Source organism: Crocodylus porosus, unplaced genomic scaffold, assembly GCF_001723895.1.
Source record: "Crocodylus porosus isolate Cpor-Errol unplaced genomic scaffold, CroPor_comp1, whole genome shotgun sequence".
Lineage (NCBI taxonomy): Eukaryota > Metazoa > Chordata > Crocodylia > Crocodylidae > Crocodylus > Crocodylus porosus.
The window spans coordinates 201,669,001-201,688,825 of record NW_017728886.1 but is presented as its reverse complement, the minus strand read 5'-3'; the positions used below and the strand labels follow the sequence as shown (position 1 = coordinate 201,688,825).

The following is a 19,825-nucleotide window of genomic DNA, read 5'->3' as shown; positions in this document are numbered from 1 at the left end:
TACTTAGATCTAGAGATAACACAAAAAAGTGCTGAAATATCAGCATTTATTAGAAAACAAAACATCATCTTGTAGCATGTCTAATTTTAATTATTCTCTTAATTACCCCACAGAAATATTTAAGTTTCTTAAAAAAACTTGGAAATAGAAACACTTGGTTTTTACTACTTTATTCCATGATATCCATGCAGAACCCTAATACCTAAAATTGCTGGTGAATGGCCTCACTACTATAGCACTCAAAGGCCTTGCAATCATTGCAACTATTCATAAAGTAGAAAAGTAATATTTCCATTTGACAAACAGGGAATTGAGGTACTGCCCCGATTAAGAAATGTGGACAAGATTACACAACATTTGTGGGTAAGCTGGCAGAGTCTTAGCTCAGCAGTCTAATTATACCATCTTCCTTATCCTCAACTTAAATGAGGAACACACCTTTAGGGCATGTCAACGTGAGCATACACGTGTGATTTTTGGTGCCTCAAAAGCCTTTGAGGTGCTACAAAATGCACCTCCCACATGTGATTTGGTTCTCTACACTCATATTTGCAGTCAAATTCAGGTACCAGGAAATACTGGCATTAAAAAAGTGCATCGCAAAAGAGCAGGATAGCATACATGGAGGCAGTGTGAACCGCTCGCAACTGGCACCTAGTTGGCCAGAACCATGCTCCAACTGTTGGCCAGGCTCTGTGCGCCTGGATGGCTGGTGCTGCAGCCCCAGAAGGCCCCCAGATAAGGCTGTGGGGGCCGGCCCAAGTAATACTGCCAGCCTCCTCTATCCCACCCAGGGGAATCTGCCCCATGACAGAACATGCATGTAGAAATATGTGCGCCACTGCTATTCGTCCCCAGAGAAATGCACATGCGTGCTCCTCTGGCTACACCCTTAGAATTTATCTATCATCTCTTTCACAGTAACCATGGTAACAGATATTAATTTGCTATATACAGTTTTCTGATATTTTAGAAGGAAAGTATAGTAAGTTTAGAGGGTAATTAGAAGGGCAAAAAAATTGATTAAGACGTTAATTTGGTCTAAACTAGCTTGAATTATAGTATCCTTTGAAGATGAAAGACTTTTATGCAAATAGTGTAATAGATTTAAAGAAAATATTGTGCCTAAATAGCAGTGTTGTAGGAAGCTATGAATTCAGAACTGGAAGTCCAGACTCATAAATTATAATCCAAATAACTGTTAATGACTAAATCCAGTCACTACAGTAGCCTTGAGAAAATTAATTTAGTGTCTCTCTCTCCAGCCCCCCTCCACCCTTTAACAGCTGGTGAAATTAAAATACTACTTACCTGTTTCACAGAGGTACTAAAAATTCCAATTTGTACAACACATTAAAACAGTATTACAATATTAAATTAGCTTCTCACTGCAAGATACTTTTTACATAATTTTTACTTTCATTTAAATTGGAAGTCATAGTTAATGGTTGGAATTAAACAACAAATAAAAAAAGAATATGTAAACTATTCCTTTGGATAGCATTTTCTAATTAAATCCTGCATCAGATCACCAATTAAGGTGCCAAGTGGTAAATCATAGCAAAAGAAGCATCTCTGAACATGTATTTTATTCATATCAGATTTTACAGCATTTCTAAAGTTAGAACTTCTCATTATGCCATATTATGACAACAAAGAAAAAAAATGAAGATGTACCTGTATCATTATATAATCATGAATTTATAATAATACTTTGACTAGTACAATAAAAAGTGGACTAGTAAACAAATCCCATTTCTAATCCATTATTTCACTGCCAGATGTTTCCTGTACACCTGCAGATGTCTCTGAATCCAGGCTTCATGAGCTATAGTATTTTAGCAACTTCTCATCTACTGGTTTAAGGATTTTCTTTTCACTCATGTTCACCACCCAACCTGGAGCAAGACCAAAGAAAATCTGTCTAGGATCCTTGCGTGTACTTAGCATTTGGAAGAGTTCATCTTTTGTCACGTCTGGTAAAACATAACCATATTTCTTGGCAAGTTCAAGCCTGGCTTCTAGAACCTTTGATGGATCTGCCAAATACCCACGATTCTTGGGATCTGTGTAATAACGAACTAGATCTTCAGGTGGAAGCATGCGCTTTGGAATAGGCTGACCACGCAGAAAAAATGGTACTGGCTTGCACACTATATCTGTGGACAAGCAAATGGTGGAAGAGAGTTTGAGAATTAGCTACAGTGTTTCATAATGAGGGTTAAAAACATTAGATGATATTCTGAGGCTACAAATATCTATTCCCTAGTCACAAAGTTATTTTGCAGAAGGAAATAAAAGAAGACTATTTTTTCTGATACACAAGACATCAGTAAGTTTGCACAAGTTGGTCTAATAAAAGCTATCAGATTTACCCAAAGATCCTTGTCTGCTTTTAACTGAACTAAAATTTATGTTTAAAAAGTAAAACTGAGCTATCCAACAAGCTTCTGATAATCTTACGTACCTACTGCAAACCCATGTGGAATGTCTATGTTGGAAAAGGTATGGCAAAGTAAATAAAACAGCAACTGCACGGTGATCTTCAGAAGACTTGCTTGTCACTTAGGACTATTATTGGCCAAATCTTATAAATCTTTCAAAGTTAGTGCCCCAAGTAGTATGTGTAAAGGTCAAACCTTAAAAGCAGAGGGCTTCTGCCTAACTTTTGGAGAACATCTCTTGAGCCTGTAGCACACTAGGAAAACAACATTTCTTAGTTTAACTACTGTTCAGGATTTATTTTTGTGCTGACTTAGAAAGACAAGAGAGAACAAATAATTTGCTCAATAAGGATATATCCACTGATTGTATGTCCATGCATGCAGCCTCCACTAACTTTAGTGAGAATGTGCATGTGAACACTGGGCAGAACATGAACCCAACCCAAGTCAAGCACTTCAGTAAGGACTTTTATAAGAAATCAACAGCCATTCTGTTTTGGATGCGGGGGAGGTCTGACCTCCTCTAATGCTACCCTTCTGACAAAATGAAGCATCTCTTCTTGACAAGAACTAGATGACTAAAGTGCACATTTCAGTTGTAATTCACTTTTTTTTTTTTCATTAAAACGGTACCATTTTTAGCAAAAAATAGACAGAATATTTTATTTTTTGGCAAAAGTGTACCTAATTTAATCTAAAAAAAAAAATCTACCACATAAAATCAGTTCTTTTCCACTATGACTAACTTCCCCTCTTGTAAAATGTTTCATCAAGTACAATTGTAAAGTTGACCCAAGCAAGGTAATTTTCTATTTAAGAACAACCACTTGGGGCTCCAAACCTACAAATCTGACAACCTCCTAAATGAGGGATTTAGACAGCATTACTGGCACAAGTAGAGCCAAAAGAAAAATAATAAATATGCAAGCTTGAATAAGTACTACTTCTAAGGAAAGACTTGTTTTTTGGGGTTTTTTTTTTTTTTTTTTTTTTTAGCAGATTTCCGTTATACTACATTGCTATAAACAGAGCTCCTCTGGATGTTTAAAATGGATCTTTTTTAAACTGTTGGGAAGAGAAAGCATGACAGAAACCCCTCTCACCTCTAACCCTTTCCCTCCACCCAACAAAAAAGGAAGTAGGAAGATGAAGGGCAATTCTTACCCAGACTCCTTTGATCATAGAAGGCTGTTGTAATAATCCCTCCATTTTTTTCAATTACAGCAACAGCTAACTCAGATGCCATCTGCACTTCAATATTTACTTTAGCAGAAAAGATATCAACCCCCTGTAAGTTTCAAAACAAAATGTGTTTAAATTAGCTACAGCTGAACTGAACATTTTTGAAGTAATACTTTACCACCAGATTCACATATTCTACAAAGATAACATTTTATCACAATTCTACAATATCCTGTTATAGAGTTCAATCTGCTTCACTCCTTACATCAATAGACAAAGAAAAAAAAAGTCATGAGCAAAGTGCATTTCTTTCAGGCCCAACTTTCACCATATAAGGCCGTTAATGAACAGCTAAAAGCTGTTCAACCATTATAGACAACTCTTAAGCTTAGGAAGTTTAAGCTAGGCCAAGTTGCTCTTTACAGGAAGATTTTACCCAACGAAAGTGCACATTAAGATAAAAAGCAACCAATCAATTCAAACTGTTTAATTATTAGGCATGAAATAAATATTTAATTCATTTTAAGAAACACCTGTCTGCTACCACTGCAATAATACTGGGTTACATCTCTACCTTGACTTCATTTCTCATTCATACTAGTCTCTGCTTGCCTTGATTGCAATAACTCCTATTGCATATCTTGCCCCTCCCCCAGAACAGCATAAATTACTTATGTATACCACCAAGTGTAATCAAGTTATTCTTATCCATTCACTTAGATTAATTTCCCTAAATTTAATTCAGTACACTCTTCCGTCGTTCTAATGCAATCGCTCAGTCTCTTCGTGTGTGCATTAGCTTTCCTAATATGGAAAAAGTAGTATATTTTGCAAACAGTGCTGCTTTTCATTACTACATAGTGCCCTCTAGTGGCTTTCAGATTACAATACTGTACTTGTTTCACACTGGTAACAAAATTATCTTTTAGAAAAAGCATGGTACCTCTAGAAGGTAAAAGAGGAGTACTGTTAAGAAGCAGAGAGAAGTACTGTAAGAAGCAGAGGGATGAATCCACCACCACCTCCCCAAAAAGAAGAGGTTTACCATACCCTGCTTAGAATTAAGTTAAGTATTTCAGACCAACCTCCTCCACTAGTTGGACACCATAATCCTTTTTGAGTGGCTGTACTGCCACACCCCTGGAATTCGTGAGTTGTGTCAAGTCGATTGGCTGCGTGGGGTCAAGTCTACCCAAGTCAATAAGATACTGTAGCCTTTTTAGACTGAGGGGATGATACTGGCGCCTGAGACTGGGAAAAAAGTGAAAGACATTCAGTGTCTAGATGTGAAGATACGTGTTATAATAAGCACAATACAAGTCAAATCTCAAGCTTTAATAGATAAATGAGTAGTAATAAGAGGTAAATAATAAAATAATTTATCTTTTTTTTTTCCCCTAGCCATTCCAAAAAAATTTAAAGAATAGGGACACTTAGCAATAGGGGCCTATTTTGTATCTAGTCTATTATCATAGTGTCTAGGAGCCCTGCTCATGGATATTCCACTGCACATTCTGTTCCCTGCCTTTAATATAGCAAGGTACGTTGACAGTTTCTTATAACTGGACTCATCTCATGAAGATGAGATTCCCTAGCAACTGGTCAGTTTAACTGTAGATGCTCTGGCACAGGCAAAGTGCAAATCTGAAGAAATTAACTTGCAAACCCCTTGGCCTGAGACAGCGTTAAGAGAACTGCCTTTTCCAAACAGTCTTTCTAAGCAGCCTTATCAACACATTTGAGCATCTGATTCAATGGTATCCAAGCCTACTCAAAACCTCCTAGACAATTTAATGCAATCAGGTTTTTGTGCCTGCTCATCTGAAAAAAATTTCATTGCTTCTTTTATGGGTTTTTTTTTTTTAATCTGAGCATCACACAGCATGTAGTTTTATCCCCAGAACATTACTAGCTTGAGAAACAGGAGACATGTACATCACACAAAGATTTTCTTTGTGAACCTGCTCCATACAACTCAAGACTGTCCCAAAAATCCACACACCAACTGCTACTCCAACTCTGACAATACAACACAAAGTTATGTCCCTTGCCACTGCTCCCAAACATGCTTGAGGCAGATTTCAACAGCGGTATTCTAAACTGTATCCAAGACACCACAGAACACAGACTACTTTTTTTTTTTATTATTATTATTGCAATATTATTTTAAATGACCATTGGAGTTAAAACTCATGCTTTCCAGGTAAATCTCCAGCTTTCAATTCCAGTGTTTGTGTTTTTATGGAGTACTTATGAACCTCACTGCTACTGCCATGAATCCTGGAAGAATAATGAAACTAAAAGGAATTAGGTTAAATTTTGCCCTGCTACTTGGAGAGGTTGATCACAACAAAAAAAAAAAATAAAGGGCTGGCATTGGAGCTGAGCCCTAGGGAGATGGGTCAGGACACGCAAGAGAAGGAAGAAAGGCCACATACAATGCCTTCACAAAGAAAGTTGAGGTAAGTGTAAATCAGCAGAAATGCTCATGCAATCAGCCAGGAAACAGTGGGGGGGTGGGCACCTAAAGTTCCTCATTCCACTCATCCTCACTGAAGTGGGTAGAAAAGGAAGGGGCATACAGAAAAAGAGATGGAATATTCTTTAGCAGTTATAAGCAAACTCTAAAGTGCCAGCTTCAGGATTATAACAACTGCTAAAAAGTTGATGATGAAAATGATGCTGCCAGTCACTGTTCAGGGCAATGGCCTTGACTGGAATTCCAATAACCTGCACTCCCCAAGCAGAATTGTAGTGGGGGAAACCTAGAGAATGGGTGTCTTCTGTAAAGTCAGCAGGTAATAAGATATTAATGATTTGTTAATTGTTACAAACACGAGTGAAGCCTAAATACATGGTGTACAAAACACTGCAAGAAAAATTAGGAAAAAGGTCTCTCTCCAACATACAGATTGATTGATTTCTGGGTGAAGAGTAAGGGAAGAACACAAAAAATATAAGGGAGAAAGGTAAGGAAAAATGGGGGGAGGGGTAGAGGGCAAGAAAAACCTTGATATCAGCAATGAAGACAATTCAGGAAGAAGGGACCTCCTCTCTCTGTCCCACTCCCCTCTTAGAACATCAAAGCCATCCACCACGATCTATCGCAGGGAAAAAAGCAGGCACTGACGTGAAAGAAAAAGTATAGAAAGCTGGCTGAATCGTTTGAAGTTCATCAGTACCAGTCAAATCAACTCAAATACTTCTCTGAGCAAGCTGCAGTGACAGCCTTACTTTATTTCAACTGCACAATTACATTTTCTCTTAAATCATCTTTTTAGCTCTTTCGGTATAATAGAAAGTTATGTCCAAAACTCAACATAATTATTATATAAGAAGTGTGATGACACCTGGCTAGTAAGTTCTGGCATCACCTATCAAACAGCAAGTAAGCTTTTCAAGTTCTAGAAGTATTTTTTTTTTAAACATATAGAAACTGAGGCTAAAAGATTAATTTAAACAGAAAATCTATGACATTTGATTATACATTCACTGATATACACTTGTAACACCTTAAATGCATATAAGCTTTTCTGTTTTGGGACTATATAAATGATTACCTAAATTCAACCTAACCTGGAAGAGGTGGATAGCACAGCACAAAGTCTTTCTAGAGCAGAGAGGGCCAACCTTTTTGGCAGGCATGCCAAAAGTTAACCATGCACACCAAATGCCACTACAATCCTCTTCCTCCTCCCAGTCTTCCACTACGCTTTCTGCTCCTTGCCCTGTCTTCTGCTCCAATTCCTGCTCCCTGCCCCATCTACTGCTCTGCTGCCTGTCCCTTCCCTGATCTCCTGCATGCCACACATACAGGCTGCCCATGCCACATAGATTTTAGAGTACCCTTGTAAAGTATCAATATACTTCTTTTGGTTAGGATATTGGCAGAAGTGGTTAGAATATACTCCTTCAACCTACAAGGGTTGCTACCATCTGTGGGCATTTATACACATACATTTGTCTGCTCCAGTGCTCCTGAGCAGACTTCATTAATCGCGTCTACTCCGCCCGCAAGCTGACATGCCCAGCACTGCATTGCATACATTTGTATAAAATAGCAAAATGCACATCAGCACTGACAAAATGGTGGCGGTGCGCTTTTGAAGTAAAACACCTTTGGTATGCTTTAGTTCGAAAGCACGCCACTACCATTTTCTTATACCAATGAATGCACCAGTGCCAGCTGCCTTTAAAAGTGCCCGGTGATGTGGTGCAAGCATATGTACATGTGCCCTATATTTTGACAAAGTCTGACAGCTTTCAAGTATAAGACAGTTCATAGATTAGTCTGAGTTAAGAGAAAAAGCCTTTCACCACACAAGTTATACATCTTTTTATGTTTTTGCTTGTAAAACTTCACAAATTCCTTCACAAACTTACTATGATGAATTTATAGTCTTGGTGCATTTTACAATATTCCAAGGGTGATTAAACAGAGTGCCATTTATTCACTTTTAGATGCGTGTAAATGGAGGGATGTGACAGGGGAAGTAATACACACTGAAGGGGACAGAATCTTTAGTGCCCCAAGTTGTAAATTAGAAGCAGAAAGATTAAGAAAAACTGTTGTGGATGCCCCCCAAGTTAAAACAATTAAGACAGAGTATGATTGGTGTTATCTTGCACCTGAAATATATACACTGTTGAAACAGTTTTAAAAAAGTGAGACAAATGGAGAAACAGATATCACAAGAGTGTAGAATAGTAGCTGAAATAACTTTTGAGAAAATATTTTATGTAGAAACTTAAAGTTACAGTAGGAGAGGGAAGATGTCCCAAAAATATGCACTATGAATGAGATACAAAAATACTAATGGTAGGTGGCTACAGAGCCAAGCAGACTCTAGGACACAAGAAAGGTAGAGGGAAAACAGAGTAGGGCACTTCTCTCAGGCTGTTCAGTTCTGCCATTAAGTAAGTTGGCAAAATCCAGGGGAGAGAACCAGTACAAAATGGCAAAGACAGAAACTACAAGATTTCCTGGCTACGCCTATACAAGCCACTCCTGGCATAGATGCTAGAGTGTGGCATGTGAAGGCATTTTGCTTGGCACAAGTGCTTTGGGGCAGCAACAACAAGGATCAGGCCCTTCATGGCTCCCCCACCATCCACCCTCGCATGCTAACATTTTACAAGTTAAGGCTGTGGGTGTTTTTGGCACTGTGCCCAAAAATGTTGCAGACCCCTGGTCTGTACCATCTCCAGAGCAAAGCTGAAAGCACCACAAACGAAGTTTCTTTTGCACCCAAGCCAGCAAATCAGAGTAGCTGACTTTGGTGCATCATTATGCACAAGAGCCCAACACTGTGTTCCGTCTCTCTTGAACGTGTGTCATACTACTCAGGTCACTTATAAGTCTGAAAACTGAGGTAAGATGGCTTGAGTCTCCTGGAGCACATGGAACTTCTCTTTCAAAAACACTTCTAGGCTTGCTTTAGAGAAAGCATAGACACATCCTTTGTAGACATGTTCAGTACAGTAGGCCTGATCCAAGCTCCCCTGGAGCAAATTGAAATCTTTCATCCACTTCACAAATTTTGGCTTAAACCCAATAAAAACCATGCGAAAATGATAACAGTGACAAAGAACATAGTAAAACGGGCAGTGGGGCAGAAACAAGACAAGACAACAAAAGGGAAGAGGCAGTCAAATATGAAAGAGAAGACAGAGTACCAAGTGTCATGACCAGCAGTAAACAGCGGGGGAAAAGAAGAGAGGTTAATGCATTAAAAGTTCTCTCATAAATTAAGCTGACCGCATGCTCAAGGTGAAGAGCTATAAATGCAGGTGATACTTTTCTTGAGATAAATCTGGGAAAAGAACTTACCTGTGTCCCTCATTATACCCGTATTTTGGAATAGCCAAATAAAATGGAGTCTGGCCACCCTCAAAGCCTAATCGGGGACGATTTCCTCCTCGTGCATATCCTTTGTTGCCTCGACCACACTTATTACCTCCATAACGTCCACGTTTACATTTTGTCTAAGGAATAATACATACATTGGTTAATTCAATTATGGTCATCAATTCTGCATATACAGTACACATTTGACAGAAATAAGACTGACCGATGATTAGGCTTGGCAAGATTCAATTAAAAAAAGGGTAAACATTGATAAACAGTGATTTCACCTCACACTCACAGACTGACAAAATGTATTTCCAGAGGTAATCAAAATTTATAGAAAGGGAACATAAGAAAAATGATGGCTGATGTGATGGAGTGTGTGATGACAGGGGGAGCAGTTCTACAGAACTATGCTGACTGTAGTTCGGACAGCAACTCTCAGAAACTGTAAGGTGCCGGGAATAAAGGAAGAGGAGGTGGCAAAGCAGACAAGGGAGATATAAACAAGCAGAGCCAGGACTGATGGCACCTCTGCCACTCAGTTGGCAGCAGCCCTACAGTAGTTATACATGTCATGGCAGGTCATTAAATTGTACTATAATAATAGTATACTACCATTAATAAGTGGTATTATTATAGGGCTCCCCACACCCCTAGTTTCGCACAATCCTGAAAATTTAAAAATTGATTAAAAAAATCTAAATGAATGCTTAAAAATAAACATTGATATTATCTGTTAAAATTATAACAAACAATTAAAGTCAAATTCTGTCAAACCTACTGATGATTCACTATAAAGCAATTAGGCCACTGGAAATAGCAGAGATTCTAAGGGTGCAATGATAAAGATTTTGGGGGCAAATACCGATAGCTAGTATTGAAAGAGACACATCAGACAATACTGATCCAATACAGCTGCCATCAAGTGGTAAGTCTGGTGTGGTGGAAGAGGAAGGGGCAGGGAAGCGGCATTGGGGGGCAGATCAACACCCCCATGGGATGAAGGAGGGGGAAGGTGCTACCCAACCCAAGTGATGGGCAAGGGAAGAAGGCACGGCTGGTGGGGTGGGGTCAGCTCCCACCATTGCTTGCACCCCAGGAGTGCTCATAGGGTGCGGAGGCTGCCCCCAGATCTGTGTGGCACAGGGTAGGTGGCAGCTGTGGGTGGAGCTAGAGCTACGCAGGGCTCTTGTCACTGGGGGCCGGGCTTGGATCGTGCTCTGGCGGTACTGGGAGGAGGCTGCAGCCACCCGAGATTTCGCTGCAGCTCCGCTCCCTGCCCCATGCTACCACCTGGTGCAGCTCTGCTCCTCACTGCCCGAGTGCTCTGGTTCCATGCAGCATGGGCATTTATCAGCCAAATTATCAGCCCCATCAGACTGTATCCAATACAACCAGTTTTCTTTACATCAGAACCAATCCAATGTTGGACCGATATAATTGATGCACCTCTAGCAACAAGAGGAAGATCAGGGCTAGTGTGGGTCCCTCACTGAATAAGGGAGGCAACCTACTGACAGATGAGGAGGAAAAATCCAATTTTTACCTCAGTCTTCATGGGCAAAGGCAGCTCCCAGACTACTGCACTGGGCAGCACAGTTTTGGGAGATGGTGAGCAGCCCTTAGTGGTAAAAGAACAGATTAGAGGCTATTTAGAAAAGCTGGATATATACAAGTCCATGGGTGCAATGCATCCAAGGGTGCAACTGCACAGCCATTGGCCATTATCTCTGAAAACTCATGTCAATAAGGGAAGGACCCAGTTTACTGGAAAATAGCAAATATGGTGCCATCTTTAAGAAAAGGAAGAAGGATCCAGGGAACTACAGACCAGTAAGGCTCACTTCTATCCCTGGAAAAATCATGGAGCAGGTCCTCAAAGAATCCATTTCTAAGCACTTAAAGAAGGCAACATTGATTAGGAACAGTCAGCATGGATTCACCAAGGGCAAGTCATGCCTGATCAACCTGATTGCTTTCTATGATGAGATGACTGGCTCTGTGGATATGGGGAGACCAGTGGACATAATATACCTCTACTTTAGCAAGGCTTTTGATATAATCTCCCACAGAATTCTTATAAGCAAGCTGAGGAAATATGGGCTGCACGAATGGACTGTACGGGGGGCTAGAAAGCTGCCTGGATTGTCAGGATGTCGTCAATGGCTCAATGTCTAGCTCACAGCTGGTATCAAGTAGACTGCCTCAGGGATTGGTCCTGGGGCTGGTTTGGGTTTTGTTCAGTATCTTCATTAATGATCTGGAAGGTGGGATGAATTGCACCCTCAGCAAGTTTGCAGATGACACCAAGCTAGGGAGTGTATTAGATAAGCTGGAGGATAGGGCTGGGATTCAGAGTGACCTAGACAAATTGGAGGACTGGGCCAAAAGAAATCTCATGAGGTTCAACAAGGACAAATGCAAAATCCTGCATTTCAGGCAGAAAAATCCCATATACCACTATACCCTGGGGACTAACCGACTAAGCAGCAGCTCTGCTGAAAAGGACCTGGGGGTTAGATTGGACAATAATACAAGCCAGCAGTGTACACGTGTTACCAAAAAGGCTAACAGTGTACTGGGCTGCATTAGTAGCAGAGTTGCCAGCAGTTCCCCTCTATTCTGCACTGGTGAGGCCACATCTGGAATACTGTGTCCAGTTTTGGGGCCCCCACTACAAAAAGGATGTGGACAAGTTGGAGAGACTGGCAGAAGACAATGAAAATGGTTTGGGGGCTGGAGCACATGACTTCTGAGATGAGGCTCAGAGAACTGGGTTTAATTATTTTGAAGAGAAGACTGAGAGGGGATCTGATAGCAGCCTTTAACTACCCAGAAGGGTGGCTCCAAAGAGGATGGAGCTGGACTATTCTCAGTGGTGACAGATGACAAAAGGAGCAAAGGTCTCAAGTTTCAGCAATGGTGGTTTAGGTTAGATATTAAGACAAACTCTCACTAGGAGGGTGGTGAGCACTGGAACAAGTTACCCAGAGAGGTTGGGGACTCTCCATCCCTGGAAGTTTTCAAGACCCTGTTAGACAAAGCTTTCGCTGGGATGATCTAGTTGGGGGTGGTCCTGTTCCAAGCAGGGGATTGGACTAGATGACCTCCTGAGGTCCCTTCCAACCCTAATTTTCTGTTTCCCCTCCCCCCACAACTTAACAAGGATTCTATTTGAAGCTGAGTGGGAAAAGATTGCATCCTATTTCACTATTAAATGGCAAGAAATTCTGAAATCTTGGTTCTCAGACTTACTCCTAACAACATAATGGAAATGTCTGGCTTTGATGAATTTAGTCAGATATTTTTTCTTAAGTTACATATGTGCTGTTTGAATTAAAGTCCTGGTAACAATATATGCAATCATGGATCATTAATAAAATGAATGCTTATGCTTTCTCCTTTTTAAACTACTGCTTACAAGGACTAGTCTCCCATACACTCCAAATACAGCATCTGCTCATCAAACACTGTCAAAAGGCTTGACAATGCCAGTGAAGAACAGCTAATTCAGCAGTGATAGTGAGCTGAGCTGTAAGGTGCATAAGAGGCAGCTCCTGGCAAAGCAGGGAAGGCTGGGACAGCAGCAGGTGGCTCGAAAATGCATCCCCCTTAAACATGCTGTGATATATGGACCCACCTGTTGCTGATCCAAGCTCTTTAAGGGGTATAGGTTGACAACCCTGGTATAGCATATGGTAGCGTAGTAGTCAGTAAAGCTGATTAATCAAGTCTTCTCCTGTTCCAATTAAAAACAGTCTAGTGTCACCTCATCATCACTTCTACTAAGCCTCTGTGCATTTTAAAATGGCGCCGTGGGATGTTCCAGCTAAATCTCCTCGAATGAGGTTTAGCTCAAGCATCCCATGGCCATTTTTAGATGCAGAGGGGCTTAACAGATGTGACTGTGAGGTGTTTTAATTAGAGCAGCTCTCTGGGAACTGCTCTAATTAAACATCTGTCCCCTTACTCCTGAGCACTCTATAGGCAGGCTACAAGTCCACCATGTGAGTAAGTGCATTTGAACAGAGTCTGCATCAAAAGGTTACTGATACAGGTACAAGGTTTTTCACAATTTAGACACCCTCAGTGCATACTGATATGGCAATAACCACATCACAAACTACAATTCATTCAATGCTACAAAATAAAATGTTGCAAACTTTATTCCTATACCTTAAAAGGGATACATGTAAAGCTCCCAAGCTACCATCTTTGCAACATCTGCTTGTAAGGATTCAACCATGAGACCAAGTTTAGCATCGCTGTTACAGAGGAACAACTACAGTGCATATATCACCGGTAAGAGTATGTCTACAGTGAACTGGCACAATCCTGGAAACCTCGGGTTAGAAGGGACCTTAGAAAGTCACCTAATTCAAAGCAAGACTTCCATAACAATCCACAGTGCTAAAAGCTTGCCGAGCTGTTGCGGTCTGTCAGCGCTCGGGCCGCTTTATCTCCATTTCAATCTAAGTGCAGGCAGACTTGAAGACTGAGAATGGAAACTACATTTGTCCTGAGGACTGGGGAGCTCCTTACCTCAGGATCCTACAGACTGACAAGGCCGCCGTCCCCCTTCAAGCCCCGCTGCAGCACAAGGCACAGAGCGTGCTAAGCCCCGTTCCCGGCCCTGTACAGTCGCCTCTCTGGAAAGGGGCAAACACAGCAGCTCGCCGGGGTGCCCCGTGCACACGACCTGCTTCGATGAGGATCAAGCGCTGGTCGGTTTGAGCTGGCCCCATCCACGTGGCCGCCAGGGGCAGCGATGCCCCGCGGGCCAGCCTGTAACCGCGGGTTGTGGCAGGGCCTTCGGCTCCAGGAGCCCCACCACCCGCCAGCCACGTGCAAAGCGGGCAGCGCCGCCGCGGCACCCACCTTTTTCCTGCTTCCTGGGTTGGGCTGCAGGTTAGTCAAGCTGACCCGGGGTAGCGTCCGCAGTACCTCCAGTCCCTTGGCAGGGCCGCCCCGCCAGGCAGCCGCCATTACCCCACTGCAAAGGTCAAGCGGGTGCTTTACGGCAGGAGCCCCTCCCCGCTGTCGTGATTGTGCCGCGAAGGGCGGGGCAGCACAGCGGTCCGCCTCCTCCCTGACCGGGGTATCGCTGAGGAAACAGCAGGGCATAGTCACAGAAGCGGCGGTGGAGAAAGTATGGGGGGAGCGTGGTGCAAGGCACGTATTTCTCCCCTTAAAAATAAACTAGAATGTTTACTAATATGCTAGAAGGCTAGGGCTGTATTATTCTGTTTAAGATTGAAGCAAAAACAGATATAACTTCATTGCAATGAGTTAAAAACAATCTTCAGGGCTACAAAATAGCTTCATTACCAGGAGCAGCTAACAGACAGCAGAACTGCAGGAGAAAGAATAGCTTGATTAGTACAACATCAAAACTTACAACGAATAGGAGGTGGTTAACACCCGTGGAATGAAGAGTTTAGGATGGATCGAGTAGATTATAATTAGCCATGAAGTCAATTGACTCCTTTATCACTGCCAATTAGCGACTCTGCTGCCAGTGCCAGGCAATTGTTTTTAACTTTGAGTGGAGCAGGAATCAGAGTGGGGTGCAAGTGCACCTCTCTCCCCCTTAGCTGCCAGTGTAGCTAGGTGCCCAGTACTCATAAGGCTGGGAACACCAGTCAGCTGACCGATGCTTCTAGCCATGGGACTGCACCAGAGCAAAGGGCACCAACAGGCACCTAAAGCTGGGAGCACCAATCAGCTGATCAGCACCATATTCAATTTAAGGTGCAGTGGGAACCAGCCACATTTATTACACAGTTTGTGTAATAACTGTGTGGCTTAGTCCCTATTTTATGCTGCCATTAACTCCTTGAAGGTGTGGCTAGATTACTACTTAAGACATGACTAACTGGTTAATCATGTTTTAAGTGTAAGGTCTGCCAGGTGTCTGAATGACTTAATTGGTCCAGGTCCCAAAGAAGGAAGTTGCCTAAGAACAGGCCCTGCTAAAGAGGGTTAAGGTGGTAGACTAAGGCAAGAAATCTGGCAGGAAAGATGGTAATGTGGGAGAAGATGGAAAGTAAGACTGGGAGTTGGGTTGGGAGGAGGCCATAGCTATTTGAGTAGGCAAATTGTGATTTAACATGAAGGAAAGGAAGTGGAGGATTGGGCATAACTATCCTGAGACAGAGTGAAGAATCACTGGGGGAGACTATTCATCAGGGCAAGGAAAGTAGGATTGACAGGGAGACAAAAGGAGATCACTTGGCAGGAAAGACAGGTCTAATGAGCAGAAAGGAAGAGGGAAGTGAGATTAGATGAGGGGAACAGAAGCAGGGGAAGGCAGTGGCAGTGGACACAGAGAATATAGGTAGAAGATAGCTAAAAAACAAAATGGTGGGGGGATGGAATGAGGTAAATTGGATGAGAAATTGGAGGTAAATTAGGAATAACTGGGCAAGGTTACCATGAATGGAGAAGGAAACTAGGACTTGAAGGGCAAAGTGACTACAGTTGGGATGATAAGCATGTGGAAAGGATTTGGGGATTTGGATGACAAACTAGGAATAGGGAAGAGTAATGATCTTGAAAAGGAAAAATTAGAAAAAACAGGTTGAAAGGAGTCAAATCTAGGAAGAATGAACCTGAATGAAACATTTATGGCCACTGGAGTATGAGTCCTAGAGGCCAGAATGGACCCCAAGATCTAGACTAGAGATTCCCAAACTTCTTTCTTACTGCATACTCCTTCTAGATTTACCAGCTGCCTGCAAACCACTACCAGTTCACGTTTTATATTTTAACCCCTTAAATGCCCATTATAATACAAATTAAATTAGTCGTTACACAATTTCTCCTGTGTACCCCCCACCCCAAGATGTTGCATTGTGTACTCCCAACAGTATGTGTACGACAGTTTGGGAACCCCTGCTTTAGACTCACTATTCTTCTACTGTCAGTAAATATTTCTGAATCCCACTGGCAGTGTTCTAACCCAGTCCCACAGGGTCCTACTACTTGTATCAGTTACTTGCTAGATCGAGTGGCAGAAGCCTACATGGTAGATTTAAACTTTCAAGGGCCTTTCTTGTTAATGACTGGTGTGGGAAATCAGTATGATGCCAGAACTAAACTACCATTTTGCTCATTTTTGTTGAAACCCAGGAAATCACATGAACCAAAGCTACATAAAAAGAGCATTAAGGTTGCAAATTCTAGCACTCCAAAGCTTGCAAATGGCAGAATTAGTATTGCTTGTGCACCCTTACTTGTCTTCCCTTGTACCTATGTATCATGATGCAGTCCTTAATTGCTATGTTTTCATGTTCCAGTCCCATTAAGTGTATAGTTGACACCTACTCTGCAGATGAATCGGGGTTGAATAGTGAAGAAACTACTTTGTATGTTGCAGAAGTCTGAAGGTGTGAATGAAGTATGAATACAAGCAGAAAAAGGATGCTGTCATGTTTAACACAGTTCCTATGTGACAATAGTCAAGTTGCTTAAGACAAACTTTTCAGTTAACTAGAGACCTTGTGGTTTGATTTGCTGAGTGCTCTCCCCTGCAACTGAAGTGAATAGATGTGCTTTGAACATTTTAAATGCTACATCCTGTTTGGTTTTCTGAAAGAAAAAAACAAAATCAAAAATGGGTCTCAACCATCTAAAAACTTAATACCCAAAATTAGTAGATACTTTTGTGCCTCAATTTCCCATCTGTAAAATGGGGATAATAATGCCCCTTCATCTTACAGGCTTGCTATGAAAAGAATTAAGATTTCGTTACAGGGAATGTACCTTGAATGCCTTTATGCTCCACTAGAGAAATACAAAACTCTAAAACTCTTGGTTCAGATGTGATACCTTTTTATCAGGCCAACTAAAAATAGCAACAAAAATTCTCTCTTTCCATGTTTTGTAGCACTCACACCCTTCTTCAGGCTGAGGAAAAATCAAAGATTGTAAAAGTTCTCTTAGGTAGAAAATAAACTTCATGCAACTATGCTGTCAAAAGTGTTGATATTACTGTTTAACAGTTTTCTGATATACCTGTCCTGATGTAGCATGCTAGCTGAGGGGGTATGAAGCAGCATTTTCAAAATCCTGGCTATATGCCACTTTGTTTTTTATGCAATACATAGATTGACTGGGGGAGGAAACATTTGGCATAAATTGATGAATGAGAAGACAAAGAACAGTGTGTTTTGTTTTGGTACACAATATGTTTGTCATTCTTATACAGAGCTAGTACAAGCATTCAGAATGATCTGCAGTATAATTTCAGTATGCAAAGCCTGAATGACATAAGGCACATTAGAATGAATAAGGTTTGTTAATTCTTTGCTCCTGTGCCAAGAAATCTCTTTGATTCTGCCAAGCTTGCAACAAAAGACATCTGAATGTCATATGTCGAGGACAAATGAACTATAGTAATAGCGTTTGCTGCTTTTACACATGGTATTTGTTAATTTCTCCATTCCCTGTACAGTTATTTCATATTTTCATATTTAAGAATATTATGTGATTTTTATTTTATTTTTTAAAGCTCTAAAATAATCCTAATACAACAAGTTATCTCAGAAGTTTTGTACTTAAAATATTTAAATAATAAGCACAGCAGGATTATACTGCATGGATGTGAGATACTGAGCAGATATCTTTTAGTTTTTTGTTCCCTATTTTTAAAAAGTGACTGCTATGCTTTTACTATATTTTAAGGGCCAAAGTATGCAGAATCATCTCATATCACAGCAAATCCATAGGTTACAAATCCATAACACCTGCAATATAGAAGAAAAACATCTCATTGGAGAAATACAGGTGGTTGAGAGAGTATATCCGTTTTATAATTTCTTACTAGGCTGGCTCCTAGCCTAAATTTACCTGGAAAAGTGTGGGGTTTTTTAGCAGATGTTGCCTGATGTGACTAATATCAAACAAATCTTAGAGGAGATAAGGTAGTTTGTTGCTTAAATGTGTTAGAAGCTTGTAATAATCTGAGGCTCTCTTTACTTCCACTTGCTAATGTGTAAAAACTACAAGAACACATCTTCTTTGAGCAGTAAAAAAACAGAAAAGGGGGCTAGAGGTACACACACACACAGCAGAATACTACATTTTGAGTGAGGGGCCACTTCCCTCTAATGGGGTATGATGGTAGCAAAACTAGAATGTCTTGCTGTGGCATGGTAGCAGTGTTGGTCTAAGGACATATCACATTCACCCAAAGAACTTTGTCTGTCTATCTTTTATTAGACCAACTAAATTGGAAAAAATGGTACAAACACCCTTTCTGAAAGCTTGCGAAAAGTCATTTTTCCAAGAATTCTGTTGGCCTCATAAAAGATACATTTACCCAAAGAACCTTGTCTTGCTGTGGCTTCAAAGATGATGGTGCTAGATGCCACCCCTAACTGACTGAGCTGTAAACAGGTACCTGATTATCCAGGCTGGTGTCAAAAGTGATGCTAATCACACCATTCCCTTTTTCTGTTGTTGGCTAAAGAATCTGGCAGGTTTTACCTATACTGACTGAAGGGATTGCTAGACTTCTGTGGACCTTTGACCTCCACCAACCCACCTCTTAGCACAGCACAGGACCACATACATGGGCAGGCAGCACAGACCAGCTCTCATGCAGTGAGTTCTGCTACTTAAGGTTGCTTCATGAGAACTCTTCCATGGGCCCAAGCCTCAGGTTTAATGGAGCATAGTTACCCCTGTTTAATGTTTGTGGTGCAGAAGGATCAAGCTGCACCCCTCTACATGGCAGATCTGGCCATTTTGACTGCTATACAGCAAACCCATTGCTGCCTCACAGACAAGGGCCCAGGTTTTCAGTGTGGGGCATACTCCCTCTTTGTAGACATGGACAGATACCCTAGTGTAGTGTTAGTGGGGCAACCATCTCGCCTCCTCGCCCCTACACACCAGGGCCGGGCACTGAAATAGCGTCGGGAAGGTAAAGCCACACCCGAGGCGTCCCCCGGGACTAGGCTCGACACCAGCCTCCAACAGTGCGTCCGCCTAGGGGCTTCCCCACGACGCTGGCATAGGCGTAGGCAGGCAGATAGGCAGGAGCAAGCAGGCGTCTAGCCAGCAGCAGGGACGTGGCAAGACCACAGGGTCTGAGCGCAGCTCCACCACACACAAGCGGTGACCAAGACTTAGTAAAAGACCACCCCGCAGACGCCGACCCTCCCTCGCCTTAACAGGAGCAGGAAACCGATCGACGGGAGCGGTGTCCAGTCAAGTTGAAGGAGCCCCCTGGGACAGCCAATGGGCGTGCGGAGCGGTGACGCACGAAGTGAGGTGGGGGGGGTGCCCCGCTCTGCGTGGGTGATGCGCCCGCCCTTGGGCTCCTTCTCGCCCTCGCACGGCC

General features: G+C 41.8%; 1 protein-coding gene across 2 annotated transcripts; it reads right to left on the bottom strand.

Moving 5' to 3' along the window:
* Nucleotides 1-1,574: 1,574 nt before the first annotated feature.
* MRPL15 (mitochondrial ribosomal protein L15) lies at nucleotides 1,575-14,537 on the bottom strand. 2 transcript variants are annotated; one of them, XM_019548118.1, is made up of 5 exons: nucleotides 14,356-14,537; nucleotides 9,457-9,611; nucleotides 4,712-4,877; nucleotides 3,609-3,732; nucleotides 1,575-2,159 (listed from the first exon to the last, which is right to left on the bottom strand). In XM_019548118.1, the coding sequence occupies exons 1-5, from the start codon at nucleotides 14,461-14,463 to the stop codon at nucleotides 1,822-1,824; spliced, it is 891 nt and encodes a 296-aa protein (XP_019403663.1). In that variant the 5' UTR covers nucleotides 14,464-14,537; the 3' UTR covers nucleotides 1,575-1,821. The 2 variants fall into 2 exon arrangements, with proteins under 2 accessions (XP_019403663.1, XP_019403671.1); XM_019548126.1 differs by lacking the exon at nucleotides 14,356-14,537 and adding an exon at nucleotides 11,024-11,058.
* Between the last annotated feature and the right edge of the window lie 5,288 nt (nucleotides 14,538-19,825).